This window comes from Petromyzon marinus, chromosome 8 (assembly GCF_048934315.1).
Source record: "Petromyzon marinus isolate PM22_M1 ecotype Great Lakes invasive population chromosome 8, UKy_Petmar_22M1.pri1.0, whole genome shotgun sequence".
NCBI classification, from domain to species: domain Eukaryota; kingdom Metazoa; phylum Chordata; class Hyperoartia; order Petromyzontiformes; family Petromyzontidae; genus Petromyzon; species Petromyzon marinus.
Window position 1 is genome coordinate 9,025,386 of NC_133674.1, and position 18,328 is coordinate 9,043,713.

The 18,328-nt window shown below is 44.1% G+C and overlaps 1 protein-coding gene across 14 annotated transcripts in view; it reads right to left on the reverse strand.

Annotated features, from left to right (window-relative positions):
- LOC116940200 (protocadherin-15) overlaps positions 1-18,328 on the reverse strand; it is a 112,212-nt gene that overhangs the window by 57,752 nt on the left and 36,132 nt on the right. For 11 of the 14 annotated variants that reach the window (XM_076065606.1, XM_076065605.1, XM_076065599.1 and 8 more), the window contains 3 exons: positions 7,350-7,451; positions 3,613-3,627; positions 3,118-3,183 (listed from right to left, as the gene is read on the reverse strand). In XM_076065606.1, the coding sequence (XP_075921721.1) occupies positions 3,118-3,183; positions 3,613-3,627; positions 7,350-7,431 (163 nt within the window). In that variant the 5' untranslated portion in view covers positions 7,432-7,451. The remainder of the gene's footprint in view (positions 1-3,117; positions 3,184-3,612; positions 3,628-7,349; positions 7,452-18,328) is intronic. The other 3 variants (XM_076065602.1, XM_076065603.1, XM_076065604.1) reach the window with 1 other exon arrangement.

Sequence of the window (18,328 nt, forward strand, 5' to 3'; positions counted from 1 at the left end):
TGTTGTGACCTGCAGTGTGGTGAGTGGGTGAGTGAGTTGTTGTGACCTGCAGTGTGGTGAGTGAGTGAGTAGGTGAGTGAGTGTGTTGTTGTGACCTGCAGTGTGGTGGGTTATTGGGTGAGTGAGTGTGTTGTTGTGACCTGCAGTGTGGTGAGTGGGTGAGTGAGTGTGTTGTTGTGACCTGCAGTGTTGTGAGTGGGTGAGTGAGTGTGTTGTTGTGACCTGCAGTGTGGTGAGTGAGTGAGTAGGTGAGTGAGTGTGTTGTTGTGACCTGCAGTGTGGTGAGTGAGTGATTGGGTGACTGATGGATGAGACGAAACAGCCAGTATCTTGTAGACTAAATCCTCAACGTGGGTCGACAAATCAATGAGTTAATAGGAACAGTTACCATGGTAGCAGCTAAAGAAGAGTGATAAGGAGGTGACTGGCCACCAGTGACTGGAGTGAATCAATGAGTGCTGGATCCTCAGGTCAACCCTGACTGCTGCTTTACTCTGGAATCTCTTAACGTGCAGTGAGGTCGGAACGTGGTGGCTCCACCCGAGATCTGACAACAGGATTCAAATTTGGCCGAATGTGTGCGTTGTATGGTAGCAGTAATAATAGTTCAGAGTTAAAGGTGGAGGCTTGGAGGTGGAAGAGAAAAGCAATCTTATTCGATCCCTCTTTTTAGATTGATAGCACTGTGCAACACAATTTTTGTTCCTGGGTAGTAAGTGTTATTTCGTAATTGCTTATGTCTAAAAAGTATTTTTTTTAAAATACTCTTTGGTTCTTTCGGTAAAGTCACGTAGAAAGAAAAGAAAATAAATCATAGAATACGACGTTTTGATTGCAACACAAGTAACCTTCATTAGGTGTGAATGAATGCAAGCTCGGAGAGAGACACATATACAGAGAGACAAACACAGACACGCAGAGAGACACATATACAGAGAGACAAACACAGACACGCAGAGAGACACATACAGAGACAGAGAGAGACAAACACAGACACGGAGAGAGACATACACAGAGAGAGACACAGAGAGAGGGACAAACATACAGAGAGAGACACACAGACAGTAAAATTAGCTATTATCCCCCACACAAATTTTGCTTTTGTGTTCAGGACAGTGATATTTTGAAAATTTTCTATTTTCAATGACAAAACTGGCGAATTTGTGTATTTTCGTTCACATAAAGTCAGAAAAAAACAACATGAATACAAATGTACATGTATTTATACTAAAGTAATACAAAAATGACGACAAAAGATTTCGAAGTGAGTAGTTTTTCGACATTTACGATTATACTGTAAATCACTTTCACGAATCAGCCCCCAAATGTAGTCTCCCATCATGTTCTCGTTATACTGTCCTTGGTAGCGGCGTTCAAAGTCCAGTGTCCAGTATATCCTGGTGGAAGCGCTCGCCTTGCTCCTCCAAATACGCTCCCATGTTCTCCTTGAATTTATCAAGATGAGCATCAAGGATATGGACTTTGAGGGACATCCTACAGCTCATTGTGCCGTAGTCTCAACCAGCTCCTCGTAGTTTTCGACCTTGTGATTGCCCAGGAAGCCACGAACCACTTCGACAAAGCTGTTTCAAGCCGATTTCCCCTTACTAGTGAGCTTCTTGGGGAATTAATTGCACTCCAGGATCTGCTTTATCTGTGGTCCGACGAAGACACCGGCTTTGACCTTTGCCTCAGACAGCTTAGGGTAGAAGTCTTGAAGGTACTTGAAGGCTGCCGACTCCTGATCTACAGCTCTGACAAATTGTTTCGTGAGGCCCAATTTGATGTGCAGTGGTGGCATCAGCACCTTCCGGGGGTCCACCCAGGGCCAGATGAAGGCACGGGGGGCTTTAGGGACTGCAGCCCAGGGGCCTCCGCTAGCTGGAGGGCCTCCAGAGATGAAGTGAGAAGTTATTTCATTTGTGAATGCTGAATTTTATTTGTTGTTAGCCTTGTAAAAATACATTTGATTTTTCTTTAACTTTGTTTTCCTTTTGAAAATATTACTGGGGGCCTCACAGTACCTGTAACCCCGTGGCCTACAAAATCGTAAACCGGCCCTGGGTCCACCAGTGGCTTCCACTTGACGTTGTTCCTCCCCACAGAAAACTCGGTCCGCTGTGGCCAGTCCCGCCTGTGGTAGTGCGCCTTGGTGTCTAAATATGTTGTAGTCATTGTTGTATAACTTTCGTATAAATACATGTTTATTTTGATTCATATGTTTTTTTTCTGACTTTATGTGAACGAAAAGACACAAATTCGCCCGTTTTCTCATTGAAAATAGGTAAATTTCAAAGTATCACTGTCCTGGTCACAAAAGCAACGTTTGGGAAGAATAATTGCCGTTTTCTGTACTTTTGAGGCATAAGCAATTAGGAAATAACAATCTTGATTTGAAGCTTTCGTGACCGCAGGAATCCACACTCTTTGGTTCTTTCGGTAAAGTCACGTAGATAGAAAATTAATAGATCACGACGTTTCGATCGCAACACAAGCAACCGTCATCAGGAGAACTGCTGACACAGGAGAAAAGAGCTCTTTCTCCTGCGTCAGCCTTTCTCCTGCTGTGTTTGTCTCACGCTGACGACGGTTGCTTGTGTTGCAATCGAAACGTCGTGATCTATTAATTTTCTATCTACGTGACGTTACCCAAAGAACCAAAGAGTAGGAAATAACACTTACTACCCAGGAACAAAAAAAAGTGTTACACAGTGTAGTTCACCTATGGATTAGAATAATCGTTGTTAAATAGGACGGCAGGACCTGTGGAGTTAGCAGTGTGTTACGCAGTGGAAGTGTTTAGTTTGTTGTCCTTCCCCCGCACCTCCGATTAGCACGGTTGGCTACATATGGTGTGAAATAAGTTCAGCATACATACATTTTGATTTAAAGCTTTCATGGCTGCAGGGATTCATCTTCTTGGTTCTTTCGGTAAAGTCATGTAGAAGGGAAACAATAAAATAATAAAAATATAAAACAATACAATTCTCATGACGTTTCGACTGCAACACAAGCAATGTGTTGCTTGTGTTTCCCTTCTTCGTGACTTTACCGAAAGAACCAAGAACATACATACATTGTCGAATATAACCCGGAGTATCTTAGCCGCACGCTCACCATCGGGGCTTTCCTCGTCTATGGTCACGATGGTTACCGGGGGTCCGGAACGATCGAGGCGACAATCTGAAAGAGAGTCACAAATCTGCACTGAAGCACAAAGCATTCCCTCCGCGATCGAACGCGGCAACATGCAACTGCTTAGAACGTTTTAATCGTGTTTCTGAAGCTATGGTGTCACAGAAGCGACCTTAACTACACGACTCCAATCCAAGAACACAATAACAACGGGGCAAGCATAAGCAGGCGAGGCATACAAATGCAAAGACACTGGGGAGCGTCAAGCGAGTCTACATCCAAGTTTGCGGCGATACCACTATGGATACAGAGGACAGCGGGGAAGGGCCAGCGATGAAACACACGGTGAATGTCAGTGCCTCGGGAAGCCGGAGCAACTGGGTTTGCTTGTAGAACGAAAGACAGCGGGGTTCATGAGGCCAATGGAGGACACAGTCGCGGTGTGAAACAGCTGGCAGTGATCTAGCACTAGCTTACCCTCGTAGAGTTGAGCTAGTGGAAAAGGAGGCAGTGTGCCGGAGGTGTGAAGAAGACGAGGAGGAGGACATAACAGGAAAGGAAGAGAATAAGCAGCTGGAAAGAGCAACGCACCTTTACCAGACCAGACCTTCCATGCAAGAAATACTTTAAAATACGATCACATTGTTCTGCAGGATATCTGAAAAGATGGCACAGAGTATAGGAAGCAGGTGTTGTAGTGAAACTCATCCGAGGTGATGTGCGAATAGGTGCGGATACAACGTGGACAGCAGGAATTCGCCACCACGTCTGCTGTGCACTTGGCACCCGTCAGCGATGACTTCAGGCAGTCACTCATATCCACCGATAAATGTCACCATCGCTGTCATCGTCGTTAACAACGGACACCATCACTGTCACCTGCATCACCATGAGACGCGGTCTATCCCTGGTGGGTAAACCTCTTCCTGTGCTGTCCACAATCCCTCGCAGCACTGTGACACCACAATCCATGTCTCTCTGGCACACTAAACTATGCCCCAATAGCTCCATCTCCACGGCGATCGTCCTCTCGGGCGTGTTCTCTTCTTTGGCTGCCAATCCATCATCAGCGTCATCCACGCGCAGATCACCACGGTGATGCCGCTGGAACTTTTGGGGGAACTTTTCGGGCAGGAATCGAACTTCAGCCTCCGGGTTCGTAGCGCAGCGTACGTGCCACTTCGCTCTCCACGTTGCACGGACAACCGCAACAACAACACGGCGATGGAACCGCGGCGCTCGTGCCAGGCTAGGTGTGCACCGAGGCCACGTGAAATGTGGAAGGCTCTCTGGCAAGCGTTCACGGCACAGACGCGAGTGTCGTGGTTATGTGTGTGCGTGTTAATGCGCGCGCACACGCGACGGTCCCTGCAGCGTCCGCGTACGTTGGGCCAGAGGTTGCAGCGAGGCCCCTCCCCTAAAGCACAGCCTCCCTCTCTGGCACAAATTTCAGAAGTGATGGCGAGAACCGCTATTGCTGTTACTTAATGCAATCACATTAACTATGTATATGTGTGTTACATAGACTTTGATCGTTGGTACGCCAAACTGCGAACGTGTGACTAAAAAGCCTGTTATAACTGGAACGTATATTCTTAAAATATATTATTATTCTCCTCTGCGCAATGCTAAAAATAATATCAATTATATCACTTTAATGCACAATTATTATTGCCAAATATGCTATTATGAATCCGACATGTTATATTAACGTGCAGTTTATTTCTATAATTCAAATATGCAGATGTGATATGTTACTGTTGTGGAGTATTCATTATTGTTTTATTCTCATTACATTACTGTTACAGTTTTGGTATATCGTGTAAGAATGTTATTTCTACATTACACGCAGCTTGATCCGGGCCTCGCCACCTCCATCGTAAATGTTCTCAATGATCGTGAGCAGCGGCTCGGGGAGCACGAGTGCGTGAAGGACAACCCCAAGCCCCGGCCCTTCTAATGGCATCGCAGGCCCTGACAACAAGCAGCAGAGACGCAGGTCCTGTTTACATTTCCTAAACCTCTACTGGAGCGGACGGACAAAGAATATGGTGCGTGTGTAGGACTGCCCCAGCCTGAAACCACACTGAGGCTCCGCAAGCTTCTGCTCAGCGTGCCTGGCAAGACAGTGTTGAATAATCCTTGCCAGGACCTTTCCCGACCTCACACTGAAGAGGAAAATGCTGACAATGTATGTGTTCTGATTGAAGGAAAGACAAAGATCCCCAATACAGCCTTAACAGATTGTTGGGGCAAGTGCTGTTAGCTCGCTCCTATGAATGACGGCACGGCACACGAGAGGGCGGTGTTACTAGCACTATGCCCGACCACCTTTGTCTCCCCAGTGGTGAGGTTTACACACCGCAGCAGGTACTCATGTATGGATGAGTCAGCCTAGGGGAGGCCCAGGACTCGTTAATATATTTGTCATTGATGTTGGCCACACACAAACACCCCTACACACACAGTTTTAAGTTTTAAGTACTGAGGTGGGACATTGGGACAGACACTGAACCATTCAAATACTCAGTCAATGGAGAAGCTTCTGTACATGCATCACAAATGTTAGTAGGAAGTGAGAATGGGAAGACAGAAGATGTGATGTGGTTTGAGATACTATAGACATCAGGTGTTGACTGCAAGAAGCTGTGTGATGTTACAGTAGGAAGCTCTGGAGGGGTGTGATGGTATCAATGACGGTGTGATTATATCATGGCTTAATGTTGCCTCTGTACAGGTAAGGATAATCTGTTGGCCTCTGACCACTACCAACGCGACAATTAACGCCATGTCAGGAAAGGTTCAAGGTTGCCACCTTCTCCACTGTAGATCAAACCTGGGCACATTTCTCAGCCCAAGTTCATCAACACTGTGTAGTTCCACGTAATACAGTTCAACACAATACCAACACCAGATTATCAATACAAATCAATTCCTGCCACCCGAAAACAGATGCCAGTTCCCAGGCAGGTGGCAACCCTCTGAACGTCTTGACCATTACCCTGATGAAACTATTGCATACGCCTGAAGCATTACAGTGCTTGAACAATGATCGCTGGTGGCTGCGCACACCTCTAATCCAGCACTGTGGAGGCAGTGAGGATTGGTGGATCAGATACATGTCGTGAAACTCCCTTCCCGTGGGCAACAAGGTCGCCATGTCTTGACTTTCAGGGTATGGCAGTACAGCAAATTGATTCATGTACATCGGGACGTGGGTTTCCTCCAGGACCCCAGTTTCTCCCACATAGCGCAACAGCTATGACTGCCGTTGGCCAAATATCACAATAAAGGCCCACAGAGCTTGGGCAACTGTTGGCACTGGCTTTGGACGCTTTCTGTTATTTCCCACGCCTCCGTGCAAAAACATTGCATGTTACAAATTCTACAGCAGCGTTTGGAGATGCAACTTGCATGTCAGACTCGATATACAATTTAAAAACACCATTACCCTTGTCAATTCGGACTGTTTACAAGATGCGTATTAGCTTTGCGAGTTTTATTATTATTATTATTACCTGGATGGGAAAAAAGGGAAAACCAAACATTTCCCCCGTTCCTAAAGTTAGGCCTCATGAGAGAGTGACCCTTGACTTGTGAAAAAAATATTGCTTACAGCAGAGGTTTCCAAACAGCAAACAACACGAGAGTTTGCTTCAATATTTAATCACCGCACACAACAAGAGTAGTCAACTGAACGTTGCACACCAACTGTCAAGCGCAGGTCACGTGCACCTGGACTGCGGAGCTGCTGCTACTGCTGTGGTTCACGGGCAGGTCCTAAGCTACTGTCACATTACATGTTCCTCTAACCCTACCGCCCATATTATGTTTCATCTCGCGTACTGTACATTGCGACCTCTCCCTCTGCATTTCGCTTCCGCATCACTTGAACTCCGGTCATCTTTTGGCTGGCCATCGGACAAAGATGGTCACCGCATCGAGCACTTTAAGATGCACTTCCGCGGCCGGCCGAAACGCTCTTCCTTCCAATAATAGGAAATCACTGGATCTATTTACTTTTAAATCTAGATTGAAAACTAATTTCTTTATAACTGCTTTTTGTGTTTCGTTTGTTGTCCTTCCTCCGCACCTCCAAATAGCACGGGTGGCTATGTACGGTGCGAAAGAGGTTAAGCATACATACACATCAAACAAGTTGTAAATCATTTTAGATTTAGCGAGAGTAGTTGAGCGCGCATGGGGCATCTTACCATCTTGACTCTGTGCGAGTTTTAGGCGGAGGTAAGTGAAGAAGCACAGTAACCAGATCGTTGGTGGATTCAGCAGGACCATGGTGTGGGTTCACATGCGGCCTGCAACACAAAATACAACACCACGCGCACGTACAGGGGAACATTATTACAGCAATCCGCGAATAATAACAATCTTTACATTCACATGGTGCTGCTTATATGCCTCAGCAACTCACAAACATTCGACGGGGACCCCCCATGGCAGCCGACTCTGCGTGGCACAAGGTGACTGAGCACCGGCATGCCAGTGGGCTTGAGATTGCTGCCGATAGGGGGGTGATGATTGCTGCCGTGTTTCCCAACTGAGTAATTTGCAGATAATATTTCAAATTTGGACCACGATGCCAGTACACAATGACCTACTATTTTGAATGACGCCACAGGATCTTCAATTTCCACTGTGAAGCAGATGGCACATATATTACGGTGAATACAAACCGCAAACCCCTGCAACAAATGCTAAATGCGCTGCCGCTAGGCAAAGTGGCCACCACTAACGGAGGCCAATATAAACGCATGGGCTGTAGAAGAGATTTTATCTCCATTGTCTGGTGTGCAGGACGTCATGGATTCAACCCCAACCCTGGCGATGCCTGTACATGTGGAATCTGCGTGATCTTCTCGCGGTCGTGTAGATCTTTCTCCGTGTCCTTCGGATTTGCCCTCCACGTTTAGAAACATGCCGTTAGATTATTTGGCTGCTACCATAAATTCCCACGTGATAAGCCACTTAAATGAGCTATCATGTGTGACCAGGTCACCTCTCAAATAGAGATAATAGCTCAGTGGGTTTTACCTGGTGAAATAAAATAGTCAGCTAGTAAGCTAGGAATCATGTGTCCACAATTACAATTTACATATTTATTAAGTTTAAAAGGTAACGGCAACTACAGGTGCTGCACAGATGTGACCATTTACACAACGTGCAGTTCAAGCAAGTAACAAGTCGGCTGTTCTACTAAATATACAATTAGTATTGACTGCATAACAAATATTAACATATGAGATGAAAGATGCTTCCATCTGGCGACACCAGGCAACCGCTCACATTGAATCCTCATGCCTCCAGCTGCACCGCCCGTGGTGCAGAGAAAATAAAATGCAGCGCATAACATTCCTGGCTAAAAATAAAACGGAGGAATTCATCCGCCTCTGTTGTCACCTGGATACAGATCCTCGTGCATCTTATCTCTTCTGCAGAGATCCATAGAAGAGATAATCCAAAGAGCTCAACACTTCACAAGATGCGTAAAGGTTTCAAGCCAGTGCTTTCAGATACTTTAAGAAGCAAACTGTACTAATTTAGTCAGGAAAGCCATAATACGTCCCAAAAACTCTTCTTTAAGAGGGTCAGGCTACATTGGGATGTTTGGCCTGCACATGGTATGTTTTAACTACGGGAGGAAACGAAATAACCCAGAGGAAACCCATGCAGAACAGTGAGAAAATATACAAACTCCACAAAGAGAAAGGTGATAATGATATGTTGACCTTTTGGCAGAGAACAAGAAAATCCTGAACAGCAGACACGCTAAATGTTCCCTGGGTCTGCCCTTGTAAATGCGTCTGATAAAACTGAGCCACGTGCTGTAGGTCACCTTGGATGGTTGCTCGTCTGTTCCTTGGGCTCTTGATAACGGCAATTATTTCATGAAATGCTCCGTCATGTGTATGTGTGTGCATTTGTCAGCAAAACGAGAGGCAATATCAGAAGTTGATTTCTTATGCGTGTACCAGTCAGCAATTTTACAAGGCCATATTTCCCTCAATAATTTTATGGCCAAAACCATTTTAGTAACTCTATTTTAGTAACTCTATTGACAGAAATTATAAAATGCCTCGTGTACATCGATACACATGTAGGTTTGCTTTTCCATAGGCATTCAGGATGAATTAGAATCTCATTACAAATTGATAGAAACACCACAATGGAGCCATCCACCTCCAAACGCTGGCAAAAGTATTTCGATTAGTGTCCCGTATTCCGCCTTACTTCTGAGACTTGTATGGGTATATCCAATGATACCGAGATCGAGAGATGAATGTAAATACGGGGCCTTAATAATTCCAAGTTCTTCCCCCGCGTGTTTTTGTCCCCCCTTCACCAGAAACCATCGGCGCGTTGTACCGGGCTTGCGTGCTTACCACAATAAAAACATTTTTTAATAATAATAATAATCCCGACTTGTAGCATGGCGCCGCACAAAATTGCCTCACTCTCGACGAGAGAGAATGACTCAGAAGGCACGAGGAGGAAGCACAGATGAGCTGGAAGGCAGCGACACGGTGAGCCGGCGCCAGAAATTTTCCAAGCTTGCGGCCCTCTACACTTTAAGATGTTTCAGCCAATTAGTGAATGTTCATACATGGAGGAGGAAACCGGAGTACCTGGAGAAAGCCCACGTATGTGAGGGGGCAACACTCGTTCCCACACTGATGGAACGGATAGAGTCCAAATTTGCTTTATTGCCTTTTACTGGAAAACCAGGACAGGTCACTTCCTCGACACCCACGGGAAGGGAGTTTCACACCATTTGTGGGATCCACCTAACCTCACTGCCTCCACACCGCTGGATTACAGGCTTGCATAGCCACCACTGCTGGGTGTAAATGCCGATGGCTTTGCATTGAAGAACTGCGCCGAGATAGCAGTACTGGATATCAGTGGTGTACTTTGAACATTCGAGTACTGCAGTGCATTTATTCAGATGGCGAGAGCTCCACGATGTGGAGGCACTTGAATCGGTCAGCTTTCTAGAAAAAATATTCCGTACCAGACCCAGATACCAACAAAGTACAACAAAGGTGTAGTGTTAGGTGGTATCAACATTGCACGATCAATCCACTGCTGGATGAAGGCCACCCCAAACTGCCGCCGCCTCTCAAAATATTGCGATGCAACAATCCATCCAGTAGCTGCACATGAACTGATTTCATCGCTCCATCTCCTGCACGAACGCGGCTCTCTAAGACGAGTTCCATCTCTGAGCTGCCACTGCGTTATTAACCTTGACCGTCGGCCGTCATTCCTTCCAGTGAAGTGTCGTGCCCAAGCCTCCGACGACTTTTATTAAGAGTTTGGATGGTGTCACTCACCTGTGTGTGTTCTCTAATCCGTGTGTTCCTCTTTGTGTCTGCTAATGTAATTCCCAGGGTGCATATATTTATGTTGCTTTGCTCTTTTTCAGTTTTTGTCCTCTGTTTTTCGTAAACGACCACGTTGTTTCTGAACCCCGTCTCACAGCTTGCAGTGCACGCTGATAAACATCTTACTTCAATAGGTGCAACATTTTTTTACGTCACTTCAGGTGGTTTAACAGGAACACAACATTTTTCACTCTTTCCGTGAGGGATGGGGGCAGTTTGGGGAGGTTTTTTTTTTATCCAGCAGTCGGTGGCGAACGGTTAAATGTTGTTCAAGTCAGAAAATTAATCCATCATTAATTTTTTTCATTTTATTATTACGTGTTTCTGTTTGAGTAGAAAACAACAAGCCCGCCGCGCTTAAAACAAAATCACTCCCATCACGGCATCGTACACATTTTTGGAGGAATTGGCCCAGATAACCCTTAAGCCTTGAACTTTTGGCAATTGGAGGGGGTTTTAGTCACCCTTCAAAAAGACTCAAAAACCACAATCACGCGGATCTTAGGATCATCGCACGGGGCTTCTGGGAGGAGTTGCTGAAAACTGCGGTGGTACCGCAAGTTTTAGTTTTCAAGGATTACTGGAGCACTGATTATAATTAGGGTTCTATTGTGCTTTGCAACAAGGCATTTGTTCCTCCGTGAACCTATGACTATATTGCTTAAGTAACAATGGTAGTAACACAGTATTGTGTAATTGTTTATGGCTAGCCTATCGGAGCTACAAAAACACATGGCCAATCTGATAGCTAAGCATTGGATCCATGTCCGATTGGATCCAATGTAATTTGGGTCACATCAGAGGTGAACCTACACAACCCTAATAAAATCAAACGGTTTCACTGAAAAACCAGCTGTCATCAAGCAGCAACGCAGGGCTGTGAATGATGTATTAATATGAATCAATAAAGTGTCCTCCTTGTTCAAACGAGAGTAGTGGATGGGGAGTGTGACGCACGCCTCTTCAGCATTCCCATGGCATGCTGACTTCCGCTAAGTGCTGCACTTTGATGCGCATGTGGAGATGATAGGATGAGTCGCATAATCGACCAGGGTTTGAACTTGCGACTTTCCAATCGTCAGTCAAGTTATGAACAGTACCATTAACCATCACTAAACACTAAACTGTATAAATAACTAAAGCTCAAGTTGGGTTTTTTTAGTTTTAACAATAAATTGCTGAACAAAATCCGAAAGACCCAAAACGTCCAATGGCCATCAACAAAACAGCACCATCAAAGTTATAATAGATAAGCATTAACACGTGTTTTTAATTTGGCAAGGTAAGAAGTTGAGAAGAGAGACGATAACGGAAGGGTGGAATTCCAAAGTGGAGCAGTGGCAAGGGAAAATACATAAAAATAAATGTTGCGACCTGCAGTGTGGTGAATGTGTGAGTGATTGAGTGGGTGAGCGAGTGGGTGAGGGAGTGAATGGGTTGATGAGTGGGTGGTGAATGTGTTGTGACCTGCAGTGTGGTGGTTGAACATCGTATGGATCAGTGTCTGGTAAACAGTCATCAACATTTTTTCATTTTCAGTTTTCAGTTTATTTATTTTGATATAGCCCTGTGAGCCATTCGGCTCTTGAATCGGGTGCAACCACAACAAACAAAAAAAACAAAAACACGAACAAGAAAAACATCTTAAAGCGACATGGGGGCAACCTACACTTAACTTTGTTGACCTCTTAAAATGTGGCCCAGCATCCCGTGTAAAAGCACTGCCACTGCATTGTTTCTGTGCTGCAATGTAGTTGCACATTGCCGAGCCATACCAAGCAATTCACTGCCCAAGGGCCCGGTTATTGTAGCCAATCTGTTCGTCGTTGTACCACGCTTTGGCGGAATAACAGTCGTATTCATGGAAATAAGGACTCGCTCTGCATTCTGAAATTCAAGTGTGGCAAATCCTCGCAACATGGACCAATTGTTACGGCTCAGAGTTGGCGGTGTGAGTGAGTGAGTGTCCACCGGCCTCGTAGACAGTGAGCAGCTCGCAATCAGAAGATTAAATCCTGTCTGGGGTTGAATCAACTCATAATTCCTCTGGGGTCGATAAATTGACTACCATTTTGAGGGCAATTCAACAGTGATTATCCTCTGGATATACGCGTCTTGCCCAAAGGAGTGCAATTTTTCCACCAATTGTTTAAGGCTGTAATTGGGACATTAGCACTGTCTCAAGAAATCACTGACACTTTTTGACTCTGAATGCAGAAATGTCTTCCACATATGGATGAATATTCCAGCGTCATGCAACGTGGCCTGGTTGTGCCTCCAACTCCACTCTTGTTTTGCAGCATCAACACACGAGAGTGGTGGAATCTTTCAGAATGGAGGACTGCACACGTAGGGAAATTACAGTGCTGATGACTAACATGATGTTGATGCCAATGAAGAGCATTATAATAACGGCATTGCTATTACCACTGCTTACTGTTGCGGACAGTGATGAACATGCGGAGGAGGTAGTGTTCCCAAAAGAGTCTCACCGAGTCCTAGACTCGCTTTTAAGTGCTTTGTATTTTGGAGGGAAACTGCAGTACCCAGAGGAAACCCACCTTCAAAGTAGATATCACTCAAGCGTCCACACTATTTCTGCACTTGCCAGAACCCATGCGAATTTCGAATGTATTTTGTGTAACCAGGTGAGCACTCAAACGAGATAGGATGAGACTCATTTGCGACAGTGACCTGGATCACCAAAATGACCAAAAAAACCAACGTGAAAGGAAAGTGCAAGAAATAAGTAAATTGAAATCACAACAAAGACGCCTGCATCACAAAATAAATGGAAAACAGCGCACATCCATAAATAAAATACATTTTCTCAAATATTAAATAAAATGTATTCCCTTTAACAAAAGTTAGTTCAGACAAATATATATTTTTAAATCGTTCAAATTAAAATCAACTTATAGATTTTTAAAAAAAAATCTACTTATAGAAACATCAAAATAGATGTAGGGTGATTAACTAACGAGCAGGTGGACAATGATACTTGTCAAATACCACCCATGACCTACCGTTATTGTTGTGGTGGACTAGCGTATTATTCCGCTCGCCATCGCTGAACCGTTTAAGCGCAGGTTACACGCATCGCAGTCTGCTTATTTATATTAATTTATATTGCCACTATTTAGCTCATTACAATGGTCCATCACTAAGCACTCGTGACAAATTCACCACACGTTTTTGCTCTTGTTCACCACTGCCAAAGCAGTCCCGTTTGTGTTTAATTATTTGCGTAACACTGATAACCAAAATTGTATAACAATAGCTGTGAAAAAAATGCAAAGGATAGAAAATCAATCGCGTCTTCTATATTTGTGGAGAAGGCTTTCAGTCGTGCCATATTAAACTCAATCTTGCTGATATCCAAAGTTCAATTTCTGTAATTGGTCTGGCAGATATTCCCAGGATAATAGGGCTTAAGTGTCCTCAAATTAGAAATGCATTGCAGTGATTCTCGTGTGTATATGCTACAGACATTTCTCAATGTGCAACACAGAACCGTGTGGGGTAGAGGCAGAGAGGTTACCATAATGCACCGTGAGCACGGTTACTCGAGTTTGATTCCTGGCCATTGCTAACATCATTGGCAAGTGACATCCACACTGGTCCTGGGAGGATGGTCCCCGCTTTCACCAACCTTGACGGACCAGCTTGGTGAAGTATGGTTAAAGAACCCTCATGGCCAACACAGCACGAGCAGACCTTCATTCAGCAGTAGTTTTATGAAGCACTGAAGCATATGTCCCATGTATTGTCAACAGAGTACAAAAGACATTGCCATTCGCACACCGCTGGATACAATCACACCGACATGTTCGTTGGGAAGTTCAAGTGTTTGTATCAAACGTGATCCCAGATCAACAACTCCAAGGATCTGGAGCAGTTGTTTCATCCAATCCTAATCTATTTGGATCGGAATTCAATAAAAGTATTTCGGTTATGCATTATTTCACGTTTCGGTTATGCATTATTTCACGTTTAGAAATCCTCTGGTCTAACACCGTTTGAGACAAGGCTCAAAATAAAGCTGTCTCTGGTGTGGACCAATCAGTTTGAAGGACAATGCATATATATTATCACAGTTTTTTTTTGCATTTTGACCACAAGCATACGTGGTTAATGCAGACATGATTCCTTGTAAAAGGTTTCAGTTTGGTGTTTTAACATCTTAACACCTGTTTTGTTATTCTTGGTTCTTTCGGTAAAGTCACGTATTATTGTATTGTTTCCCTTCTACGTGACTTCACCGAAAGAACCAAGAATATAAATCCCTGCAGTCACGAAAGCTTTAAATCATAACCTGTTTTGTCGCCAGATGAAGGGGAAAACCTATTCTCATATCATTGGTTGTATTTATTTTAGCATCACAATCCAATAGTTTTAAACACTTGGTTGATGTAATATAGACATGATTGAGTTTCAGTCCGTTATATTATATCGACGTTCATCAGGTTTTCAATTTAAAAAAAAATCGTCACGAATTTGGTTGTAGGCAACGCTGTGTTCAGACTCTGCACAAGGTGAGGCTGCACTGCACGCCGTGGTAGGGAGACGGGGTTAGCTACTTACTACTTCACTACTTTTATTTTACCAGGTAAGGGCCACTGAGGTCTGCAACCCTTTTTCAGAAGCGACCTGTCCACAAATGACAGCTCAACGAAGTGGCTTATCACGTGGAAATTTGTCACGGCCAAGAACTCTAAACGTATGTTTCTATCTTGACTTAAAGCTTTCGTGACTGCAGGAATTCATATATAATACGCATGTTTCTAAATGAGGGAAAAAACGGAGGAACCGGAGATAAATCCACGCGACCACGGGGAGAACATGCAAACTCCATATATACAGCAATCAGGCTCAGAATCAAACTCCCTACCTATTATATACCAGGCGAGGAAGTTAACATCTTGCCATTGCAACCCCTTTAATGGAGGGTGCCCATGTGTATGAGAGGCTACCTCATTGTCCAGATGATAAGAGGCTCCAGAAAGCTCGACACAGCAATAAAATTGGGGTCATCTTTAAATAGGACACATTTTCAAGAAATTAAAACCTCACGGGAAATCATAAAACAAGGGGTAAAACACAAGTTTAGAAACACAGCGTGGATGCAGGGAACTAATGCATGTTTTACATCTGAAAACACTGCGGTGCCATGAGAGTCGTCGTCCAGGTGATGATTATGAATGCGCTGCTTGATCGCAGGGGAGAGACGTCTTCTGGAAGATTATTCTGATCAAAGCACGACTTCTCGAACACATTCATAATGCAAATAGATAGTGTTTATAATTAGGTTAAAAACCTCTTCTCCTTGACCCTCGCCCATGTAAAACACGTTTTGAACACGACTCATTCGCCTGTCAACCCCTTATCAGTGCCCTACCTTATTCCCATACCAATTCAGACCTTATTGGTCACCCCGTGCCCTTATAAATCTCAACGTTCATCCTACAAAGTCCCATCACAAGGGAGAAACACAAACAAATAGACCAAAACAAATGTGCCAGAATTGAAACGGCTGTACGCCTTTTGGACCTGAAAACTCAATTTCCCTGTACAAGAATACGGGTAAACCGTATGGGTTGACAGGTATGAAGCCTCATCTTTTCTTTAATAAACACGGCGGGAGTGGGTGGGTGGGGGGTGTAAAAGGTGCTTCCTGTAATCAAAGCGTATGGTACTAGGCAAGCGTCCGCTGTTAAAATAAATAAATGCACTTCTTTTTGTGCGCAGTATCCTGGGCCATCTCTCACATCCCAATCTCTGCATCGTCAACAAACCGCAGGAGATTATACAGCCCACGCAGCCACGTCACACGATTAATAAGAATCAATTTCCGAATTGACTCATCATGGCTGCGGCCACTATCGATGGATTGCGCATTCCACCTGCAAACAAATCTATTCACGAAAGACGAATCCTACAGCCATTATGGATCGTGGGCCTGCCATTACTCAACCACAATGATTGGATTGCCACTGTTTGGGATGACAATTTACCAAATTGCATTGTATTTTGGTCCCATTTGAAAGCTGACAACTTAGACTAAAGCAAAGTTGCAGATAATTCCTTTAACTTTAAATAATCCATTTTCACGGACACAAAACACACGCGAACATTTCTCGTCACGGTTCTTTGACACAACCGGCGTTCATCAGCACCCGTCTATCCAGTCAGGTGTCTCAGCGGAAGTGAGCAGCCTGGACTCGGAAGATTGCGAATTCATACCCTATTTGGGAGTTGACTCAGCCCATCATCCCTCTGTGGTTGATAAAACAGCAACCACTCTGTGAGAAAGTCAGGAGAGGCTGTCCTATGGATAGACTAGCCCACAGCCCAGAGGAATATGTCAATTCCACCACGAGCTCAGGCCTCTTAACAGGAGAAGAGCACTTCCTGATGATCATTTGAGCATAAAATCAGTGACAGTGATTCCCACTCCGCATGTTAACTGAGCGCCACCAAGGTCCAATCGCATGCATCCACTGGCCCTGACAACCTTCTTTATGCTGGTAAGTAAGCAGGATGCGGCACGTACGGTTCCATCAGAGCTGCCCGAGTTACTGTATTTGCACTTTTTATCTGTCACCCACGTCTTACCAAATCCTTTGCGATGTGCAAGATGATGGGGGGGGGGAGGGGCAGATGAAGGATCCTCTGATGGCTGCCAATAATATAATTTTTGGACCGGAGGGTGATGGATAATTGGCATTTCTATGGTGCGTGGACGTTGAATGCAGTGTCTTTTGTTAGTTTTGCATACTATGTGTTGAAGTTGTTTATTGCATAACATTGAAAATCAAAACCATTCTACGGATGTAGTTGGGTGGGTGGGTGGGTAGATCACAGAGATAAAGCCACATCAGTGCTTAAAGCTGGCACTGCTGAGATTCAAGGGTTCAAATCCAGGCAGCTATCCATGGTTAAACCACGTTCCCAAGTGCAGCGATTTGATCTAAAGCCCAGTCACCAATGCCAGCATTAAAAAAAAAATCCATTCCATTATCTAAAAATACACCAGTGGAGGATTGTGCATAACATACGAGTACATCATGACGCAATAATTTTCCTAACCAAATAAAAATAAAATGTTATATTCCATCAGCCTATTGTTCTTCTGGATCAATGTTTTCCAGGAGCATTTAAAACAGGTTAACGCTATACCGGTTTCAACTTCCAACAGGCCTGGTAAACAAATACAGCCGTTGCTGCTTAGAATATCAGGCAAGCCAGCAGCAATATTTTAATTGCATGTGGAATAACATTTGACATCTATTTTTTCAATTAGAGACCCATTAACCCTTCATTAGCTTTCTATCACACACACACATTCTATTAATTGTTCAGAAAGACCTTAGGGGAACCAAATTACAAACGTGTTACAGGCCAGCCAATAATGTCAGCAAGATGGATATAAGGAAAGGTTTTTGCACCGCATACATACATACGATGCAATCCGCAAAACGACAAATTCATATCAAATACCATTATGCTTGGTTTTCATTATCAAAAATACAATATTCAATGGACTGAATATTTAAATAAAAACAAACCCTAAATGAATAAAACAATTTATAGAGAAGGAACCACAACATTGAGTTGCATGAGAATAGCAGCACCATACAAATCAGGTACTCATGATGACTTATGCAATTCTAGAAGATTGTCCTAACTCCATTTCCACATGGGATTTACGGAAGAAAAATTGCGCAAGCTCCGACAGATCCGACAGATCTAAGGGTGGTCGAGACCACCCTTAAGTCGGCCATTACTCA